The sequence below is a fragment of the Hevea brasiliensis genome, chromosome 10 (genome assembly GCF_030052815.1).
Source record: "Hevea brasiliensis isolate MT/VB/25A 57/8 chromosome 10, ASM3005281v1, whole genome shotgun sequence".
Classification (NCBI taxonomy): domain Eukaryota; kingdom Viridiplantae; phylum Streptophyta; class Magnoliopsida; order Malpighiales; family Euphorbiaceae; genus Hevea; species Hevea brasiliensis.
In genome coordinates, this window is record NC_079502.1 from 15,081,823 (window position 1) to 15,105,149 (window position 23,327).

The 23,327-nt window shown below is 34.2% G+C and overlaps 1 protein-coding gene across 1 annotated transcript in view; it reads right to left on the reverse strand.

The window, feature by feature from the left end:
• Nucleotides 1-23,327, reverse strand: part of LOC110652347 (glutamate receptor 1.2-like) — a 48,186-nt gene that overhangs the window by 18,620 nt on the left and 6,239 nt on the right. Inside the window, exons 5-6 of the mRNA XM_058128546.1 lie at nucleotides 18,906-19,294; nucleotides 18,465-18,815 (exon numbers count right to left, since the gene is read on the reverse strand). Coding sequence (XP_057984529.1) covers nucleotides 18,465-18,815; nucleotides 18,906-19,294 — 740 coding nt within the window. The remainder of the gene's footprint in view (nucleotides 1-18,464; nucleotides 18,816-18,905; nucleotides 19,295-23,327) is intronic.

Consider the following 23,327-nt stretch of genomic DNA (forward strand, 5'->3'; position numbering starts at 1 on the left):
CTTTCCTCCCTAAGACTTACATTCATTAGAAAGAGCTTAAAACTTTAAATGCATTATGCAGAAATTCCTTTTTCTATTTTTGTCTTTCATTATCATTATTATTGTCTTAAACTTTATTTGTACAAAACTAAACTCTTTCTGTAACCTCTACATGACTGCTATAAACCACATAACTTCCTTTGAATTGTTTCCCTAGGAAGAGTAAGCTATAAACCTTTACTTTTTTATCTATGTTATGGCTGTTCATCATTTTCATACATAAACTATGAAAACGTTCCCTTAAAGGGACCTCTTTTACTTGGATAAAGCATTTTTAACTTTAGCTACATCTTATTATTCACACTATCTTTACTCTTTATGAACATTCGGTCTACCATTGGTATTGAGATACTCAAGAGGGTCATTGATTACCCAGCAGACTTTTATTAAATTCCTCAATTTATTGTGACTAATAGGACAAAACTTTACTCTATCTTCATTGCATAATTATCCATTCAGATTTTATCGTGCTCTTCCATTGGAATAACTCATTACACATACATCTAAACAAAGAATCAAGGGAAACTAAAAAATAGTATTTTAGACTATTTTTTAGACAATTTTAGACAATTTTTAGACAATTTTTAGACAATCAATGTTTTGATACCATGTTGAAAAAAAAGATATAGAAGACTCCTATTTATATACAAAGAATCATACGTAAATAGGAAACTAAAAAATAGGAAGCTAACTACAAGAATCTAATTACAATTAATACCTAACAATTTGTATTCCTAAAATCAAGGGATTCCAACATCTAGCTAGCTGTTATAGAGATTTGCCTTAGCTATAAGTTTCTTAAGACAAAAGATTAGTTACGACAAAATATTAACCTTATCACTTCACTCCTCACAATCTATTAAATTTAGACAACAATTTTTAACCAAAATGGTCAATCAGTTATGGTTTCAAAATGCATTATTGTGAGTGATTGATGAATAATAAATTCAGTGTAGAATAACTCTTACTTCTTTTCCATTGTTACAGGGGAAAGGTTGTTAAGCAACTTGTCAAAATTCATAGTTCTTGTGTGGGCATTTGTAGTAGTTATATTCACTTCTAGCTATACAGCTACACTGACTTCAATGTTGACGGCTCAGAAAATTCAATTGAACTCAAAGGAGAATAACATTATATGGTATGAACCTGTTTCTTCCCAAGCCCGTGGAGTTAGTAACTTGCAATTTGAATTTTTTCATCCTAAGACTTTTAACACTGAGGAAGAATTTGTGAAAGCTTTATCTAAGGGAAACCTCTGCTATTGTTGATAGCCTACCATACATCAAATTGTTCCTTGCCAAGTACCCCAAAAATTAATCCATGGTTAGACCCGTCATGCCTACAACCAATGGCTTAGGCTATGCAAGTACATAAGTGTGTGTGTGCATGAGTGTGTGTGTATATATATATGTGTGTGTGTGTGTGTGTGTGTGTGTGTGTGTTGATACAATTGATTCAGATTGAGTCTTGAAATTCAAACCTCACAGTCTTTAAACTTTTAGGCTTTTCGCAAAGGATCGCCATTGGTCCCTGACATCTCAAGAGCAATTGCTAAACTAAGAGAAGAAGGAAAGCTAGCTCTGATGTTTCAACATTGGCATCAGAATTGAAAGAAAATGCAGATAATGGTGTGAAACCTCTTACCTTTGAGAGCTTTAGTGGGTTATTCTTTATTAGTGGAATTTCTTCAACTTTTGCACTTGCTATGTTTTTCATGTGGCGGCTTCGTGAAAAATGGCAAGTTGTGAAAAGCTATAATTTTCATTTTAGTGATTGTTTCTTAAAAACTATATTTCAGAAGAAAATTCTTAGAAAGATTCCACAAACCAATGTAATGCACCCTTAGTTTCAAACTTTGGATAATTAATTAATATATTTAATAGTATATGATGCTACTTTATTTATTTCTAATTATTCTCTCTTTCACCCATTTCCCATTTGGAATAATGTAGAATTCAATCCAATCCTCCCAATATATAGAACTGAATTTTTAGCAGAAAATTAATTGGAATTCTATTGTATTAAACAATTGAAACCATGAGGGTATTTTAATTATATTGCCCTAAAAAGTTGATAGTTGTTGGATATTATGAGTAAGGAAAATTCATGTCTATGTGATTTGCCATGGAATCAAGACATAGGTATATAGGATCCATATATTTAATAGATAGGTTCTATTATATATTTTGTATCTTAAATTCATGTTAAATCATGTCTAAATAAAAAAAAAAATCATTATAAGTATAATCTAATTGTTCATACTTTAAAATTATATATATATATATATAACCGTGGATGATGGTTTCTTTCAAAAAGGTTTCTTTCCTAATTTAATCTTTTCTTCAATAATATCAAATAAAATTTATACAAATGACGAGAAATTTTCAACAATTAAAGTGAAAATAATATTCTTGAAAAAATTTTTTTGTTTAAATTCAATTCACTGTGGATCAAAATATAAGACGTATTGTGAGACTTATTTATTAAATATATAAATCTCACGTGATTATATTTTAAGATTATAATAGACCAAATTTAGATAAAATTTTCATTTATTGAAAGTAGTTAATTTATAATGAGCAATTTTCACATTCAATTAATTAAATATTTTTTTATTTAATGATGCCTGGTGTGATTTTGTCGCAAGCAATCATTTAAAACAATTATTAAATCGTGTGTCATTATTTTTTTTATTCATATGTAATTGAATACGTTTAGCAACTTTTTCATAATTAAAAAAATTAACATATATGTTATCCTACTTATGATTTCGGTTGATTCGATATATTAATTATATCGGTATAAAAAAATAATTTAAATTAATTTACAGGTTGGGACTCATTTTAATTTAAATAATTATTTTATCAAAATAATTAATTTTTTAATTTAATTTTAAGTTAGAAGTCAAATTCATATGAATTAAAACTGTCCAGCTTTAGAGGCTATTTAGTTTAGTTAGTTACATTTAACATTTTACTTAAAAATTATTTTTTTTTAATTTATAAATTAACATAAAATAAGTAGTTAATTGTTTAATTAATTATTTATATAAATTGATTCAAGTAACGGATGTTTAATAAGTAAAACTCTAATTTGACCCAAACACTCAGTATGCTTGGTGTTAATATGGTTCTCCAAATAAGAAAATGTTGTTATGATCAAATGAGTTCAATATGAGTTAATATCAAGATTTTAAAATCCGATCTGATTATTGAACCAATAAAGAAAGAGGGTTAAAAGTTTAAAATTCAACCGTGGTAAGCGAAATGTAATCGGTGTACTATTAAATAAATATTAATATATATTATAAAATGAATAATCTTTTAAAACAATAATAATATATTATTATAATTAATAGGTTGATATATTTTATAAATAATTATTATTTCATAATAAAAAATTATTTAGAGTAAAAATTAAATTAATCATTTTAATATCAATGAAGACTAAATTTTAATACATTAAATTTTATACATTAGGCTAAAAATCTATATACCTTTTGTGATAAAAAAAAAAAGATAATTGAATAGAAAACTTATTAAATAACTTAAAATAGCATTAAAATTAATTATCTATATGTTAGATGTCAAAAGGCACATCTTGGCTTAGTGGAAATACTCTTTATTTCCCCCATAAGTTGTGGGTTTGACACCTGCTGAACAAAAAAGACCATTTTTTCTTAAATGAAGAAGACTCGTGATTTTTAATCAGATCGAGGTTATTGGTTTGGATTTCATTTGATCCCATTTGATTAGCTAGTTCAGTGGATATTGAAATTAATTGTTTATTAATCGTTTATAAGGCTCAAAAAATGACTTAAAAGCTATTAGTTATTAATAAGGTTAAAAGTATAAGAAGAGTTAAAGCATTTAATAAACTTTTGACTAAAATTAATTTTTAATCTATTTCATTTTGAGCTCAATATCGTTATTGTATAAAGAATTTAAGATTTTAAGGGCCAAGCATATATTAATTTCTTAAGATATTAATCTATGCAAAAGATTTCGTAGAAGTATAAAAACAAAACAAAATGAAAGCCATTTTTTGTTTTCAAATTTTGTTGTTATATATATTTATATATATATACATTGAATTATTGTGATATTTTTTTATATAATTATTTATTTTATCTTGCATGCATATAAGCCTTATCTTTAGAAAAAAAAAAATTACTTCAAATAAAGTTGAGTTTGTCATTGTGGAAAATAATATCACAAAACAAGTTTTTTTATATTTCACACTAACTGAGACTTTTGAAAAAAAAAATTGTAACATTGAATTCTTTAAATAGATCGAATTTTGTGATAAACATTCTATTTTGAAATAACTTTAGTTCTTAATTTATTGTAAAATATATTTTTTATGCATAAAAATTATATTCTATCTCTCCTATTCCGAGTAATTAAGAGAATAAATCAAATAAAACTAAATATGTGCATTTTAACATTGGCAAGTGATCATATGCTTGGAATTTTATGTCCCTGTTTGGTATAAGTTCACAAAAAGTATCATTTGGTTTCATCCACTTTTCAGTTTGCGGTTCATTTTGTGAAAAAGTATCTTGAGGTTTTGAACCGTTAACAAATGACCACTTTCTGTTTTCCCTCTACCAAAAGGTACTAACGTGGAAGAGAAAGTTCCTGATGTGGAAAAGAAAGCTGTTGACGAGAAATAGAAAGTTGCTGTCGACACCATATTTTGGCCGATCCCCCCGAAATTAATAAACTTTGAAGCTGATCCCCAACACAATCCCCTTTGCCAACCGACCACACTTCCGATCTCCCCTCAAAAGGAATTTAATTAATACCAAGTCTCCAGGTCATTTAAAGCCTCACCGATCCCTCAAACCAATTCTCGAGTCCCCTAATCATTTAATTATATTTCCGATCTTTCTTGTCAAATAAGATTGAACCAACATAAGGCCTTCGTACCACCAGTCTTATTGCCGGTCTCTCATTTAAAAATTTGAGAATGATAAAGGTTTCGACTCGGTTTAAAGATGATCCCGATCTTAAGTGTTCAAAGCCAAATTTCTAATTTTAATTAAGTCCCGTTTCGTAACTGATCTCATGCATATTGTGTTTTCCGATCTCCTATACTTAGATTAATAATCACTTTCAGTTGTCATTCTAATATGTTCAAACAATCAAGTGCTTACGCAATTTAGAAACTTTCCGATCACAATCAATCATTGAACAAAAGGGGAACTTTCATTTCATTTCAAATTTTATACAAGTCATTCGGCTGGGGGATCACCCCCAGCCTAAACTACATGTTGTTCATTTTCTCTCTCACCTTCAGCCTCCTCTTCGCTACCCTCACCTTCATCCTCGGGAGCCAGGTTGGCCATCCAGGAGAAGTCCTCCTCGGGATAACGCTTCTTGAGCTCAGCCAGGAGATCTCTGTAAGCATTCACGTAAGCGTCGGCCACTCCGGTCACCATTTCTTCTTCTTTCGCCTTGAGCTCCTCAGCAAGATGAGCGAGTTGAGCAGCTTCATCAGCTCGGAGCGCCTGAACTTACCCGAGAACACGATCTCGCTCGGCCAGAACATGAGCTTGCTCGGCCAACTTGTCCTCATAAAACTTCATTCGTCCCTCAATTTGAGATATGTAGTCCTGAGCGGACGAAAGTTGGGATCGAAGAGAAGACACCTCATGACCCATCCTCTCGACTTCCTTACCCAGGCGATGAGCCTTCTCCCGGACCATGTGCTGGTTCACCAAACACTCCACGTTCAGGCTCATAGATCTGATCAAGATGTCATCAAGGTTATCCAGAGACAGCCTATCCCGATCTTCTCGAAGGCAGATGGAGGACGCTAAGACCTTAGCGAAACCAGGGTTTTCTCGAACCGTGCGATTCTTCTCCAGTGAGTAGATCAAGACTTGGGCACCGCGGGAAAGGGACCTTACAGGAGGTTGAGAAGGACCCCCTTCCGCACTCGGAGCGACTAGAGGAGGTGGAGGTGACTCTTCTCGGCGAGGAGGAGATCGGACCACTTCTATGATCGGAGGCCCAGAAGGTTGAGACGAGCCTTCCTGTATTTCCCCAGGCTCATGACCAGGCGTTTGAAGCAGCTCGGAATGCTTCATCTCCCGTACCTTCCGGGAGATCTCTCTCTTCCGCTTCTGGCTCTCCTTAGAGGCTTCGCTGCTTGCCATACCTGCACAAAGAAGAGGTCAGTGAGATCGCTAAGGTCCAAAGATCTGAGATATAGAAAATACTGATGCCAAGATCAGAGAGCTGAAGCCCGCGATCTTGGCCAGTGACCAGCTGCAGAGTCCAATGATGCAGCTCAGCCGTCACTGCATCCAAGCAAGAGAACTTCTCTCTGCCCACATGTTCCTTTAGCTCCATCACCATCAGGCCTTTTTCTCTATTTAGTGTGATGCGTTTCGGTAGTAGGGGACCTTGGTGCAGCCAGCTGCGGGGGAAGCCCTCAAAGCTGTTCGGAATTTTGCTCCTCAGGATAAAGAAGCGGTTCTTCCAATTCTTTAGGGAGGAAGGTAGGTTGGTAAAAAGTCCACAATGGGGTTTCGCCTGGAAGAACCAATACTCGTCGTCCTTTTGACGGGTCAACCTATGCAGTTCGGCGAATACCTTAGCTGTAGGACGGAGTCCCTTAGCTCGACAGAGGCCTCGGAAGGCTACCAAGATCCGCCACGAGTTCGGGTGAACTTGAGCGATGCACACTTGGTGATATTTCAAAACTTTTTTGAAGAAGTCGTCCAAAGGGAACCGCAGACCGGCCTTTAATTGTTCTTCGTAGACCACGATCATATCGTTCTCCTCGAAGAAGTGATCGGCACGAAGATCGCCGTGACACTTAATCAATTCGTAGGAATCAGGTCGAATGTTATACTCCTAGCTAAACGACTGCAGATCGGTTTCTTGAAGGACCGATGGCAACTCGTCCATGGGAAGAGTTTCCCTCCCCGAAGAAGGTACATGCCTTGATGATGCTGCTTGCCCCCGAGCTGGAACGGAAACCCTAGGAGGTTCGGGTCGCGCACTTGGCCCGACCACCTCTACTTCGTCAGACGACCACGAGAACTGAATGGAAGGAGGGCTCGTCGCTCTCTGACCCTCGGCGCCGCTTATTTTCAAAGGAAATAAAGAATTTAAACTAAAAGAAGGATCAAAATCCTTACCGGAGTCTGATCGGTGTCGGAAGAACTTGAGAAAATGAGAGAATTTTGAAGTTGTCCGTGAGAGATTGAAAATGACATAAGGGAGCAACTGGCTAACCCCCACCCCTATTTATAGTCATCCGAGCATTTAATGCTCACGATGTTCCAGGCAGTGCATCTGTTAGCGGGACTCTCCAGCTGTTCTGACACGTCTCACGAATATTCCAAAATTCCATAAGGAGAGACCGGCTAGTTAGGGATCGGCTAATTAAGGCAAACGTTTTGAAGTGCGGATCGGATAAGGGCTGTTCAGTTGGAGACCCAATCGGATAAACACACTAGAGATCGGAGAACAATCAATAATAATAAAGTGATAATTGACAAAATAAATTTTATTTCCAAAAGATCAAATTACATCATAAGGGCGATCTCTAGAGATCGGTGGAACATCCTATCTAAAAGGCCTATGTCAAAGCCTAGTCTCATGGCTGAGTCAAAAGATGTGTTTGACCAGGAGACCGGCTGAGGGGACTATGACTCCCATGAGAATGAGAGAGGTTGTCATCAAAGTTACCGCTCGAAATCGAGCTGCTGTCGAAACACCCAGTGTGGAGAGGAGCCAGATGAACGCCAAAGAGCAAACACCGGCGTTGAGGGGAATATTAGCAGTCTTCTCGCCCGAAATCAGTTCGCCGATTATATCGGGCGAACGATTCGAGATCGGTACGATTGAGGTCCTCGATCCAGATCGGTTAATTAGTCCAGTTCTCTCACTATCATCAGATAAGGTCATCATGATTTTTCGATCACCGGGATCGTAAATTTTCAGGCGAGGAACAAAAAGGGCAACCGGAAAAAGATTAAAAATGGTCATCTTGTCCGGGATTGTTGCCGGAGCAGCTAGAACAGGAAAAATGAGGAGAATAGGGGAGAAAGTCAAATGAGGTAGGGCTTCCAGGTTGAAGGTATATATAGGAAAAATTTGAGCATTTATTGCAAGTAGAAAACGAGGCGGACGCCTCGAGAAATGAGGGAAATAAATGCTTTGACTAGACCAAACCCGATAAAAGGAAGACCGATGTGGTAAAGATCGGTAGAAGGGAGACCGGCATGAAAGATCGGAAGATCGAAAAAGAAAGTAGGTCGGATAGCAAAAAGAATAAGACAAACTTCCGCTAACCGTCGTCATAATCAGAGCTGAGGTAGTTAAAGCGTGGCAGACGAGATCCCCACCGCACGCCTCAGAATCGCCCGCATTCCTGACAAGTGCCAGAATATGTCACGACAGTGCTGTACATCTCAATCTCCACCGTTGATCTTATTTGTAAGGACGAGTCCAGAGCCCTTGGATCAAAGAAGAAGATGACAAGACTGCCGCCTTTTATTCCCAGCCCTCGGATCGCCCCGGATAAGAGAATTTGGGACCGTCTGATTAGATGAGGAAAAGTACAAATATTCTAAAGGGGATCTCGGCCGTCCGTTCTGATCCTCTTTAATTCCTGAGCCTCAGATCATGTCCTTCGAAATCCTGACCCTCCATCTCCCTCAAAATAGATCCTGACCCTTCAGGGGAAGCACCCGGTTCCTATAAATACCTGCATGAAAGCTGTTCAAGGGACGGGCAAAAAAAGAGAGGTAGTTACTATAGCGGAAGAACTCTGAAATTTAATTCAGTTCGTTACTCTGCTGTTTTTAAGCTTTTGATAAGGAAAAACTTTTGAAACTAGTTTTCTGAAGTGTTTTCTTGCAAAAGGGATTCTTGAAATACTGGAACTCTCCATTTTCAGTTCGTTCATTATCCTGTGACGCTCTTACTTTCATTTCTTTGTTATCTTTATTTCCATTCTCATTCTCCAAGCTCAACTCCATTCAACTTGGTTGTTTAAACCTTACTGCAGTTTAGCTAAGCATCCTTCGTTTCTAGGCGAGCTTCAACCTTCAGGCTAAACAGCCCGCGCTCCTATTACGTTCTGCGATTAGTTCAGTAGGTTCGGCTCCTTACAGGTGAGTGTTTATATCTCCGTTTCACTAAAAGCTCTCTTTATTTTACGCATTCCCTTTACTTTTATGTTTGTAATCTTCGCCAAATTTATATGGTGTAATGAAGGTTATTCCCGAAGTTTACTTTCTTTGTCAACTGGTCCATTCTTTTTGTTAAGCCTTGCTACTTCTAAATGCGAGAGTCCTCATCTCGAGTAGCGTATAAGTAGTTCGATAAAATGTAGGTAGCTGTATCTTAAGTGTTTCTGTAAAATAGAAGGCCTGAATAATACGTCAAGAAAATAATAGAGTTGAATCACTAGGCTAACATAGAAGGTGATTCAGTATGACGTCATAAAGCGGAATGAAACTAAATTTCAGATAAATAAACAGAATGGATTAGGTATAAAAAGGTACTGGTAAGGTAATTACATAGGAGATCGGTAAAATTTAGTCTGGTATCCTATGTCTGGTCACAAGGTACCAACAAGTTAACAGAAGCCTTATTCCGACCCTTGGCATCTTTGAATGCCGGAACTCTTAGTCTCAGGTTCTTATGATGCGTAGCTGTAATTAAACCTCGAGAGATCGGAAAAGTCCTTATCCGGTCCCCATTTAAATGTTTAATAGAGGTCGGAGGAGAGTTCTTATCCGATCCTCGCCCAAAATTTCCATAAATATTTAATAGAAGTCGGAGGAGAGTTCTTATCCGATCCTAGCCCAAAATTTCCATAAATATTTAACAGAGGTCGGAGGAGAGTTCTTATCCGATCCTCGCCCAAAATTTCCATAAATATTTAACAAAGGTATCCTCACCCGAAATTTCCACAAATATTTAACAGAGGTCGAAGGAGAGTTCTTATCCGATCCTCACCTAAAATTTCTAATAAATATTTAATAGAGGTCGGAGGAGAGTTCTTATCCGATTCTCACTTAAAAATTTTAACAAATATTTTGAAAAAGGAGATCGGAGGAGAGTTCTTATCCGATTCTCAACCTAAGAATTTTAATAAATATTTCAAAGAGATCGGAGTAGAGTTCTTATCCGATTCTCAAGCCTAAAAATTTTAATAAATATTTTAAGGAGATCGGAAGAGAGTTCTTATCCGATTCCTAAATTAAATTTCAACAAATACGTAAGATGATCCCCCCTGAAATAAAATTAATACGCAACAGCAACTCACTAAGGTTGTTTCATTTACTTATGTATCTGAGTAATCCGGATTAGTGAAAAATCAAATATTCCTTTTTGTCAAAAGGATTAACATTTCCATTCAAACCCTCCTAACTATGAAGAACGTGAAGTTAAATCTGCTTACCCTCGTTGAGGGACGAGGTGGGGTGCCTAAGACCTTCCTTGCCCGTTTACGGACCCCGAACTTAGAATCTCTGTTTTTGAAGTGGTTTCATGTTAACTTACTTTCACAAATGGTTTTCTTTAATTTCCATTAAAATTAAAGTGGCGACTCCTCACTTTTCCCATTTCGGTGAGTGTTCGTCCAGGCGACCGCTAAACACCTTGCGACAGTTGCTTATGTGAAATATAAAATAATAGGAAAATTACAAAAAAGTAGCCTGCGATTTCATCCATTTTTTACTTCAGGGTCTGAAGTTTACTTTGTGACAAAGTGATACCTTGTGATAACACTATAAAAACAAATTGCAATATTTTATTTGATGCTGTCAATTTTCACTGATGTGTCATTAATATAATATATTTAATAATTTTTTATAATAAAAATAAAAAAGAAAAAATAATTCATACACCGCTAAGATATTCATAAGAAAGAGGCTTTATTCACTTTGGGTACAATAATTCCAAAAGTGAAGGTATGCTGATGTGGAGTTTTGCATGAAAATCCTGACTTTCGGAATCACTATCAATAAATTTCTGAATCTAGAGTTTGCATTTTCACTTTTGAAATCACTATCAAAGGATGTGGCATAAACTCTCGAGTGAGTTACTAAATTAGTATTACTGAGAATTTGTGTAAGAGTAACAATTCTGCTGTTGAAGTGGCTAAATTAAATCAATGCCTTGGCTGGCTGGCTGGCCACTTGTTCCTCCCTTCTATGAGGCGGCTAATGCTTTTCTTCTCTTTGGGCACACTTCTGGACATTATGTCTGTTTCTTTTGGTCTAGAGACTTTGCCATCAAAAAATATTGCAACTAGCAAATTGAATTTTTAAGAAAGAACATACATAAATTTTCCATGGTATTCCAAAAGTGAAAGATCTCATATTCTAATTGTTTTCGAAAGTTGAATAATTCACTTGGTTTGCTAACGGTGTAAAATCTCATAGTACTACTTTGTCACGTAATGAACCATAGACATTAAAGTGAAAATGAGTGAAACCACGGGATATCTTTTTGTAATTTTCACTTTTTTTTTATTTCACATTAGCAGATTTCTCTTCCAACCAAGGTCAACACTTTTTGACAAAGAGAAGACGGAAAGTCATTATTTACTAATGATGTGAAACCTCATATATTATATTCTCATAAAGTGAATTACAGACCCTGAAATGAAAATGAGTGGAACTGGATACTTCCTTGTAATTTCCTTTGTACTTTAAGACCCATCATGCCACAATAGTCAGGGTACAACATCAAACAAAAACCCCAAAATACAAAGTAATCCAAACAGAAAGAATCTGTCTTCTCTTCTTTGTAAACTTTATAGCGATAAGGTAATGAGTCAATCCTGAAAAAGAAGTAGAACATGAACACAGGTTCATTGTATTACAAATAAAATCTACTAATTTCATACGCTCGAAGTGCTCAAAATATAGAGTTGGGTATTCATTTTCTGCACCTCTTTAAAGGTGTAAGAAGCAATCATAACCATAATCAATGCCTTCTCGGACTTGCAAGGTCAAGAAAACTCGAGCCACTTTTGTGAAGTTTAGAAAAGAAGAAAAAAAAATGTACAAGGAGGATAAGCTCATGAGAGATATCGCCATAAGTTCTACAGCATCATCATACTATGATTTATTTGTGTATGGCAAGGACCAAGATTGTAAGTAGCTGACGAGACATGGTAGGAGCTAACATGAATTATGATTTTCAAAAAAAAAAGCCGGGGGGTGGGGGTGGGGGTGGGTGGCTGTGTTGGGGGAGGAATTCTATAAGAAAGAGGAAGGGGTTGAAATTAGTGAGGCTTGGTCATGGTGTATGGTAGGTATATGCAAAGCTTGCATTCCTCAAGATGCAAAAATCTGCCCACCAATCCAAAACCATATCTGTCTATCTTAAGTTTGCAGGCTGATGAAGGAAAATAGCAAAACACAGAAGGAAATAAAAATCTTTATGCTTTTTTAAAAAAAAAAAAGGGGAGTTTAGCTACAAAAGGCACTTTCTTACAAGTTCCACTACTGTATTCGCTGTTCCTTTTGTCTCTATGAAATTTTCCATTTTCACACAAAACAAAATACAAAACCATAATTCCCATGTCGTATGTAATAAGTATTCACTGCATTTTGCATTGTAAGGTCAATCTCATATGGGCCTCTTTCTTATTTAATGGCCTTTCTTTTTTTTTTTTTTTTTCCTTCTGTACAGATAAAAACAAATTACTCCATATTTCACTGATGCAGTATGAATGAATTGGGTGGGTGGGGAAGTTCCTAATGGTGAATGTTTGGCTTGGTTGAATGATTTGCTAAAATTGTTAATTACCATATCTTAGAACCCTTTAATTTGTATCTAACTGCATAGCTACACTCTTCTTTCTATATTCACTGTAAACTCAAAATGTATCATATACAATAGAATCTACATATTAAATAAGTAGAATTTATATTTTAAATTTCAAACCAACATATTTATATCTTGAATTATAATATCTTATATGGAATTTTCCCATTCTGGACCTTCCTGGGGCCAATTCACAATTGCTTGATTTGCTCTACACTAATTATTATATCTCATACCCATACATCATTTCATGTTATTATTAGATTAATTAAAAAGAAATAAGAGTAAACCATCCTCAAACTCTTAAATTATGCATTTTTATTGAGTAATTAATCTTTAGTATTCTATAGTAAGCTCTTATAATTTTATTAAATTTCATAGTAAACTTTTTTAATTAACAACCTCATATGTGTAAGTTTCACTATGTTAATTTTGAGAAACTATCTTAGAATAGAAATGGGGGAATTTGATTAGGACACAAAAAAAATCATCCTAATATTATGTGTTTTGTCTACTGAGTTCCTGAATCAATTTTATTTTTCCTGTTCTAAATTAATTTATATAAATTAATATCACATAAAACTCATGACTATTAAAATTTTTTTATTAATAGTGATACAATTTGATGCTAATGGCAGAATTGAGAGTTTATGTAACACCCTCCCTGTAGCAACTCTGTACATTCTATTGTTCTGGTGACCAGTGTTGGTCTGGACAGCTAGAACATCCGAAAAAATATTTAAACTAAAGTAAGGAACCATAATTAACTCAAATATTAATAAGAAAAATTTAGGAAAAATTTTAGAAATGAAATATAACCAAGTTAAATGAGCCGGTACCCTAGCGATGAGTAACCCAGTGGGAAGTTGCGGTCCTCGCAACTAGGAGCCCTAGACCAGGGGGAAAATTCATAAAATAATTTTTGGGACTCCAGAGAAGGGTCATTGAGGTTTCTATGGCATTAGAATGCCAAGAAAATGCTTAGAAAAATTTTTCAATTGGTACATACAATTTTAGTCTATTAAGCCAAATGGAAAACATTTTGGTCATTTCGCCTTTAGAGGTGATTTTTTGCCGAATTGTCCAGTTAAGTAAATAATTATTATGACATAAAATGTGAATAAATATTGCTAAAAATTAAATTGAAAATGAGTAGAGAAGAAAAGGAAAGAAAATGAGATTTAATGACAATTTTGACATCACATGATGTCATCACCCCTATCTCCACCAATCAAAATTAAAAGCCACTAAATTAAGTAATAAAAGAAGATAAAAAAGAAAAGAAAAATAAAAAAAGTCATCAGCTTCTTCTCCTTCAACCTGCCGTTTCCTCTTCTCCTAACCCTTACCACTATTAAAGCTTATACAAGCTTTATAACTCACTAAAACTCACTTGAAACCCTAACCTAGCTTCACAAAAAATTAACCAAGCAACTTGAATATCCTCTAGGCAGCCAAAAGAGGAAGAAAAAAAGAAGTTTGTGAAGAGAGAAAATTCTGCTCCAAGTTGTAAGTGACCAAACTTTTGCTATTTTTAGTTTAATTCATGTTTAATGGCATGAAATGTGTAGGAAATGTAAGAAAATGAAACAAACAAGTGTGTGTGTGCACCCTACAAATTTAGGCAGCTAGGGTTAGTAAGGGTTGGTGATTTTGCTTGATAGCAAAGTGTTGAGGAGCAGCCCTTGGTGCTAAATGAATGATTGAACTTAGTTGTGTAGGTGAAATGCAAAGATTAGGCATGTATGAATATGGAAAAATATGGACACTTGAACAATTCTAGGGTTTGCTCATGTGATGGTTCATTAACCTTGTAATGGTCAATTAGTGACCATTTGAATGTGTATGATGAGGAAATGAAGTGAGTTGAGACTTGGTATTTGAGTTGGGGTAAGCTGCCTTGGCTGACCTGTAAGACTGAGTATGAGTCTAGCAGGTTTGGGCAGTTATAAATGGAGTTGTAGAGGTTCAATTGGTGTAAGGCCAATTGGACATGAAACTAGACACATAATAGCACAACGTTGATGAAGAAACCCTACCCAGAAAATCAAACCAAGTTGACCTAAAAATTGCCCTAATCTGGGTGACTTGCATTCTGCTTGGGCAAAATGACTAAATGAACAGTATTTATTCATTTGGTCATAACTCAGTGTATAAAGGTCCAATTGACCTGAAATTTTACCAGCAGAAAGCTGAGACATAGACCTACAATTTTCATGAAGAACACAAATCCAAATTCTGACCATAACCTAGTCAAATTGCCAACCAAACTTAGGTTACCAAATCTGGCAGAACCAGTTTTGCCCAGAATTTTGGATTCTATCCAATCCGGCCAGTTATGGTGTTTAGGCCATAACTTGAGCTACAAAACTCCAAATGGAGTGATTCAAAAAGGAAAATGTAAATAGAAACAATAAGGAACAACATTCATGAAGACAACTTTGCCAAATTCCTACTGTACAAATGACCAATGGAACAGTAAACATAAGGCTTGAAATCTAAAAATTATGAATAATTAACACTAAGCTTAGAAATGGTATTGGCAACCAATACCAACAACTTTAGAATGCAAAATGTGGTATGTTGAGAGTATTAGAACCAATGTACCTATTGTCTATGCAAAAGACAATATTTTAGTTGACTAAGAAAATGAATAGTAACACCTAAACCTAAATTTCAAGAATTATAAAATTTAAAAGTGTAACATGCCCTAGTACCTAGCAAGATTGGTTTAGATAGGTTGGTATGCCAATAAGGTTCAATTACCAGTACTGCACTTGGCATTATGTCATTATGTGATTTTATGGCTTTTAGCCATTCTGACATTGTGATGATACTTGACCTTGTGCCTAATGTTTATTACAAGCTTATTAGCTATTCTGTTGCACACCGGGAGATACATATGTGACCGATGGTGTGACAGCCCGAGGTACTTGATACCCAGTGCCAGTTTACCCGTTTATCCAGTCCAGTCATCCAGTATAGGTTACTTGGGCAACCAAAAATAAAAGTGAATAAATTTAATGAAATTATGAATATAACAAATACAAAATAAATAAGATTACTAATAATGATCGAAAAATTGTCTGCATAAGACATTAGAACATGCACTGCATATTTATTTTCTGTTATTTTTTTTTATTTTATTATTTGCACCACTAAGCATTATTGCTTAGCGCGTTGCTTTTTGCCACGCGTAGGTTCTGGAGAGACCGATAGAGAGCCCAGTAGACCACAAACTGGGTGAGATCATCTGCAGCTCTGCATAGTGTCTGTGTCACCTCACCGTAATCAGTGCATTGGTAGGACACTAGGTTTTATTTTGATATTTTGTAATTAACTTTTATTTTCTCACGTGTAATTGAGACTTATATAATGTATTTTGGTATTAAGGTAAATAGTGAAATTTGTGTTTATGAATGAAAAATTGAGTATTTATTTATGATTTGTATATGAATATCATGAGGAATGAATGAATGGGAAATGGAATTGTTATTGAAAAATATTGAGACTTTGTTGATGAAATGAAGTTTGGGAATGATTGAAAATATATTGGAAGTGTTTTTCACAAGTTCTAAAGAACTGTTTTCTCCGTTTTTAGCCGGTACTCTGTCGAATTTTCTATAAAATTTGCGGAACCTCAAATGAATTTATGTTTCAATAAATGACTTAAATGAATGATATCTCACAAATTGTACTTCATAACTATAAAAAAAAAATATGGAAAAATAAAAATAATTGAAATAAAATAAGGTGTTTTGGTACACGGAGTGGCATACCTTACTCTTCTATACTGTAAACGGGTAAGGGGTGTCATAGTTTAATTGATAATCAATGCAATGATCCAAATGATTCAACTTGAAGCAAATCCATTTATGAAAATATGCAATATTTGCTTGAGGAGGGAAAGTATGCCGAGATTAACATAATGTGCAGCATCTGTGACGTCTATTAGCAGTATGAACTACGAAGTTGACATATTTGTTAAGGGTATTTTTTAATGAAAAGAAAAAAAAAAATATTTATATTGTATATTTGATACATGAGGTATAAATATACAATTTAAATAAGTAAAAGAATATAAAATTAATCTAATCTAAACATAAATGATAAATACCTTTCTATTTTAAGATATTTACAATCTTTTAAGCAGAAATATGAACGTTCCTATTCTATTTTTTTTTTTTTTAAAGATAAACACACATGCGATTGTGCTAATCCTTATAAACAAATACATGCACATGTCCACAATTAATATAGAATCTCGAAGGACTAGCCCATTTTTCGGCGGTACATTTTGGCCTACACACACATACATCGGCTCACCTCTTGACTTATTACCTTTTTAATTAGAAGATAGACATACACATGTAGCTCAAAAAAGGGAGATGCTCCTTATTAAATTGTAAAATAATTACAATCTCTAAAAATTTCAACGTTTATTTGAGTTTTATTTACATTTGTGTTAACATTTTAATATAATATAAAATAATTACATATAATATATACCCCTGTAATTAAAAAAATATGTCGCTAGGGAATATTCTCTAAAATATACTATTATCAATTTTTCCCATAAATAGGATTAGGTAAAAGGGAAGGAGGTTACTTTCCTACTCCTTTTCTCTTTTCACTCTCTTTGCTCTACCTCTCTTCTCTCCCTCTTTTTCTCTACCATTTTTTCTATCCTAATGTTAATGGAAAATATCATTTCTCTAACTTGAGTGTTGGAGGTTCTTCACCGAAAATCTCTCCAGTGGAACTCTTGACTCTTTTTTCTTTACTCACAGGCCTCTATATCTAAAACAATGAAAATGAAACCATATTAGTGAAGCAACAATTTCAAATTTTATCACATTTGACATCTTTTTAATATTTTTTTTTTAATTTTATAAAAAAATATAACAAAAACCATGTCATAAATTAAAATGAAAAAAAAGGATATTTATTACATCAGAATTTAATCAGACTTCCACAATTAATACTTCAAACTTTCTAGACTCATATAGTAGGTATCTCCAAACTTCAGGTATATGATTACTATGACCTATATATATATATCCAAAGAGACTGTGATACTAATACCTCACATCTAAAGGTGTTGCCAATCAACCTATATCTAATCAATAAAAAATAATAGTTTATGAGATTTTAAAATATTTATTTAATTTAGCATGCAGAAAAAATAATTTCCTTAATAAAATGTTAATAAAGAATTAATTAAAGGTGGCAAATTTTAACCTGATCAATCAATTCGACAAGAACTCACTCAATTTCAAAGTGATTCATAATTCTTTTTAATTCACATAAAATTTAAAATAATTCAAACTTGAATGAATTGTGAATTATGATAGTTCAATTCAAAGTCAACTGAATAAATGAAGTAATTACTCAACATAAAGTTGGACTCTTTTAATTCAGATCAATTTGAATTTTTATTTAAAATTAAATTAATAAAAATTAAGTAAAAAATTTATAAAATAATATTTCAAATTAAAATGAGTCCCAACCTGCAAATTAGTTTATAATTTTTTTTTTACACTAATATAATTCAATAAAGTTGCATAATATGCTACCAAATTTATTTTCCAAAGTTTGAAACTAAGGGATCATTACATTGGTTTGTGGCACCCTTCTAACAATTTTCTTCTGAAATATGGTCTTTAAGGAACAATCACTAAAATGAAAGTTATAGCTTTTCACAACTTGCCATTTTTTATGAAGCCGCAACACAAAAAATATAGCGAGAGCGAAAGTTGAAGAAATTCCACTGATAAAGAATAACCCGCGGAAGCTCTCAAAGGTAAGAGGTTTCACATCATTGTCTGCATTTTCTTCCAATTCTGATGCCAAAGTTGAATGGCTTTTAAGCCATGCATTTTCCATCATAGCAAGCTTTCCTTCTTCTCTTAGTTTAGCAATTGCTCTTGAGATGTGAGGGACCAATGGTGACCCTTTGCGAAAAGCCTGAAAGTTTCAAGATTGTGAAGTTTCAAGTTAAAGCGTCAATCTGAATCAATTATATATATATATGTATACACACACTTTTATACTTACGAAGCCAAAGCCATTGGTCGTATGCATGATGGGTCCAACCATGGAATAATTTTTGGGGTACTTGGCAAGGAACAATTTGATGTATGGTAGCCTATCAACAATAGCAGAAACTCCACCATTCTTTCTTCCCTTGGATAAAGCTTTCACAAATTCTTCCTCAGTGTTAAAAGTCTTAGGATGAAAATTTTCAAAATGCAAGTTACTATCTCCATGGGCGTGGGAAGATATAGGTTCATACCATATAATGTCATTCTCCTTTGAGTTCAGTTGAATCTGCCGAGCCGTCATCATTGAAGTCAATGTAGCTGTATAGCTAGAAGTGAATATAAGTACCACAAATGCCCACACAAGAACTACGAATTTTGACAAGTTGCTTAACAACCTTTCCCCTGTAACAAAATGGAAAAGAAGAGATATCCACACTGAATTTATGATTCATCAATTACTCACAATAATACATTTTTTAAACCATAACTAATTGGCTAATTTGGTAAAAAATTGCTCTTAATTTAATGGATTGTGAGGAGCAAAGTGATAAGGTTAATATTCTGTCGTAACTAATCTTCTGTTGTAACCAACCTATAGCTAAGGCAAATCTCTGTAACAACTAGCTGGATTAACCACAACCTGTACATCTTGTAATCCCTATATATATTCATGTAACATCTGTGATACAGCCAATAGATGTTCTACATGGTATTAGAGCCATTTCGCTTAACAACATTATGTCTACAGAATAAGCCCTCATTTCCAATGCTTCCTTGTTTGCTTTTGCTATTGTTTCTCACACCATGTCTCTTTCGAATGCTTTCCTGTACTTAACCATTAAACTAGCCTCAACTAATTATCTTCTTTGGCAAGCTCAATTTTTTTCTTTACTTCATAACCATAACCTTGCGTAGCACATTTCTCCCACCTAAACTCTACCTTCTCAAAAACTATTTGATGGTACTGTTAATATGGAATGTAAAATATGGTTTCGCCATGACTAGCTCATGTCAAGCTACCTCTTTTCTTCCATTGCCAAAAATATTTTTGCCTCAAATCATTAATTTGGCAATAGCTCAGAAAGCCTAGTAGAAATTGTACATCATCTTTGGCTTCAGGTCTCAAACTCAAATAAAACAATTGAGGAAGCAACTAAAACACCTATCCAAAGGATCTGATTCCATTGAAGTTTACATGAGAAAAAAAAAGTTTCTATTTGATCAATTTTCTGTGTTACAGTGTCTTGTTATAGAAGAAGTTGTTAGCCCCATAAGCTCAAAATAAGGAATTGTTTTTTATGATATCAAAACTCAAATGGAATCAACTAACCTTATTTCAAAGTGTTGTGAAAAGGAAGGTGAAGTGTTAAGCCATATACATAGAAAGAGATTTGTCAAGGCTAACGCAAGATGAATCAAAGTGAAGAAAAGATAAGAAAATTGCTTATCAAAGACTTGTGAAGACTCAATGAAGGTATAGAGTTAGGTGTTAGAGTCATTAGGTTGAATGTAAAAAGGTTAGAGGGAGTTGTGCCAATTAATTTTATTTTTAATCTCTTGGTTTTGAAATCTAAAATTTCAGAAAATGCATTTGGTATGATTTTGAAAATCCTTTTGGCTAGATCAACTTTTCAAAATCTTGTGTTTTCAAAGTTATTTAGACTAAGAAGGGTTGCCAGGTCTGCTAATTGGTTTGCCACTTGTACATTGTTTTGTAAGACGGTTTACTAACTTGATTAGTTTGTTAACCAATTTGCTAATATGTTTGCTACTTGTACACAAAATTTTCATCAGTTTGATAAATGCACAGAGTCACAAAAAAAGACAAAATAACAACTATTTTTTTGGAAAACATACATGCAACGTTCTAATGAAGTTCCTACTAGTCTGAAATATTTTTGAACCTATAAATACATTATTTTTACACCTTTCCACACTTAATGAAGGCTTGAGATTGATATACACTCTTAGAAATCATTTAATGCTTTTGTTCAAGTGCTTTAACTTCTATTTGAGCTACATTGGCATATCAACTCTCTCTCATCTTTATAGTTTTTGTTGTATTATGTGAGATTGAGTGAAAAACAATCTTTTATGTCATTTATAAGTGTTGTTCAAGCACATTGTGAAGCTTGAAGTGAGTGAAGTGTTTGGGATAACACTTGTAGAGGTTTGCAAGCATCTTGAAGACTTGTGGATGTAAAAGGCTTTCTCTTGCAAATTGGAAAAAGGTTATAGTGGAGTGAAGACTCAACTAAGCATGGAAAAGCTTTCATTGGAGAATTCAGTACCACCACCAGCATAATTGGCCATCAGAACCATAAGAGGCTAATGGAGTTCAAAAGGATAAGGACATGGTCATTCCAACAATTCGCACATTGTGACAAACAAACCAAGTCCGAACACTATCTTCTATAATTGTCAGGGTCATGGTCATTTAGCTAGATAATTTCCTTCACCAAAATCCCAATATTCAACAATGCCAGCTCAATCAAAGGCACAATCCAACCTTCCGGCCAATAAAAGTCGTCCAGCACAAACATGGACCATGGACTTAGGAGAAAAGTATCACTCAATTGTTGATTATGGAAATGTAATGGCCTCTACAACTTGCCTCTTCAAGTTGGATGGATTACCATCTGGCTCAACATCATCTATTTACTCTTTAGGGGATGCTACTTCTAATACCAAGGTGAAGGAGATGGTAATTCTAGCTTCAAAAGGGAGGCTAACCAAGAGTCTGTTAGAGACCTCAATATTTATAATCCACCAACTAGTAGTTACAATTATTACTACCTAGGTGGGATATTGAGACAGTTATATATTCTTATATATAATCTCTTGGAATTGTGATAAAGTCAATTAAGTGGGATGCCATAATCTTAATTAATTAAAAGAATAGTTTTAAATAATGGCTGTTAAGTGGCCGTTATTCAAAAGCTTGCCTCTTCAAGTCATTCCTAGTTCTTCTTCAATAATGAATATTGCTCATCTTAGCACTTGGCATGCATGTCTTACTCATGCCAACAATAAGTCATTAATAATGTTTTATCATCAAATAAATTGCCTATCAATAAAAATAGCTCAGGTTCTCCATCAGATTCTTGTCATGTTAGTAAAAGTCATAAGCTTCCCTTTTCTGATCCAGACACATGTATTACCCAACTCTTACAACTTATTTTTTTCTCATGTTTAAGGCCATCCCTAATTCTATTCGTCAAAGGTTCTAGTTACTTTATGATTTTTTATGACCATTATAAATAGTATTGTTGGATATATTTCCTGAAATAAAAATTACATGTCTTAAATATTTTCTTTAAATTCTATCACATTGTTAGATATATTTCCTAAAATAAAAATTACTGGTCTTAAATATTTTCATTAAATTCCATCTCATTGTTGGATATATTTCATGAAATAAAAATTAGATGTCTTAAATATTTTCATTAAATTCCATCACATTGTTGAAAAGTATTTTGGACTCCCAATAAAGTTTTCAAACCGATTTAGGGGCGAGAGGGGTGAATTCCAAGCCCTTACAAAATATTGGCGAGACAATGGGTTTCTCAACAAATTTCCTGCTCACATACTCCAAAATAAAATGGGTTTACTGAAAGAAAACACGATACATAGTCAAAACTGGAGATGCCCTTTTATGACGTTCTATAATAAATACTGGAATTATGCTTTAGAAATAATCGTCTATATAATAAATCATTTACCATCCGTTCACACCACTCCTTCCTCCCCATTTCAAATATTGTTTCAAAAAAGACCAAATTATGAAAAATTAAAAGTTTTGAGTGTCAATGTTATCCTTGGTTAAAACATAGACTCCAAATAAATTAGCTTCTTAGTCAAGTCCTTGTATTTTTCTTAGGTACAATAAATTGCATAAAGGTTATTTGAGTTTAGATTTATTTCTACTAAGATCCATGTCTCATGTTATGTTTTATTCCATGATCAAGTGTTCTCGTTCAAAAGTACAAGTGATATTGTTCCTATTGTGCACGATTCAAGTTTGTTACATCCGTTCTAACCATTTCCCTTACCGATGTGCCCAAACACTCCCATGCACCATACTATTACATCCAAACGCCAACAACCACAACTAGTCTTTTAGGACTTCACCCACTAACCATCCCAACCCAAACACATGACCACCCTTATCCTGTAACAATTAACTCACCAACAGACACCTCACAATCATCTCCTACACAAACATGACTCATCACGCCATCTATTATAACCACTCAATCTCAATATAAAATATTATCCCAATGCCATCTTATCAGTAGATGCCCATCCTCCCCTTAACCTTCCTTGCCTAGACTTTTTTTGGTAGTAGATCTCTTAGCTTATCCAACCTCTCCACCATCCTCATCTATAAAATTGAATCAAAAACAAAACCAACCAACCGACCAATGTTCACTGG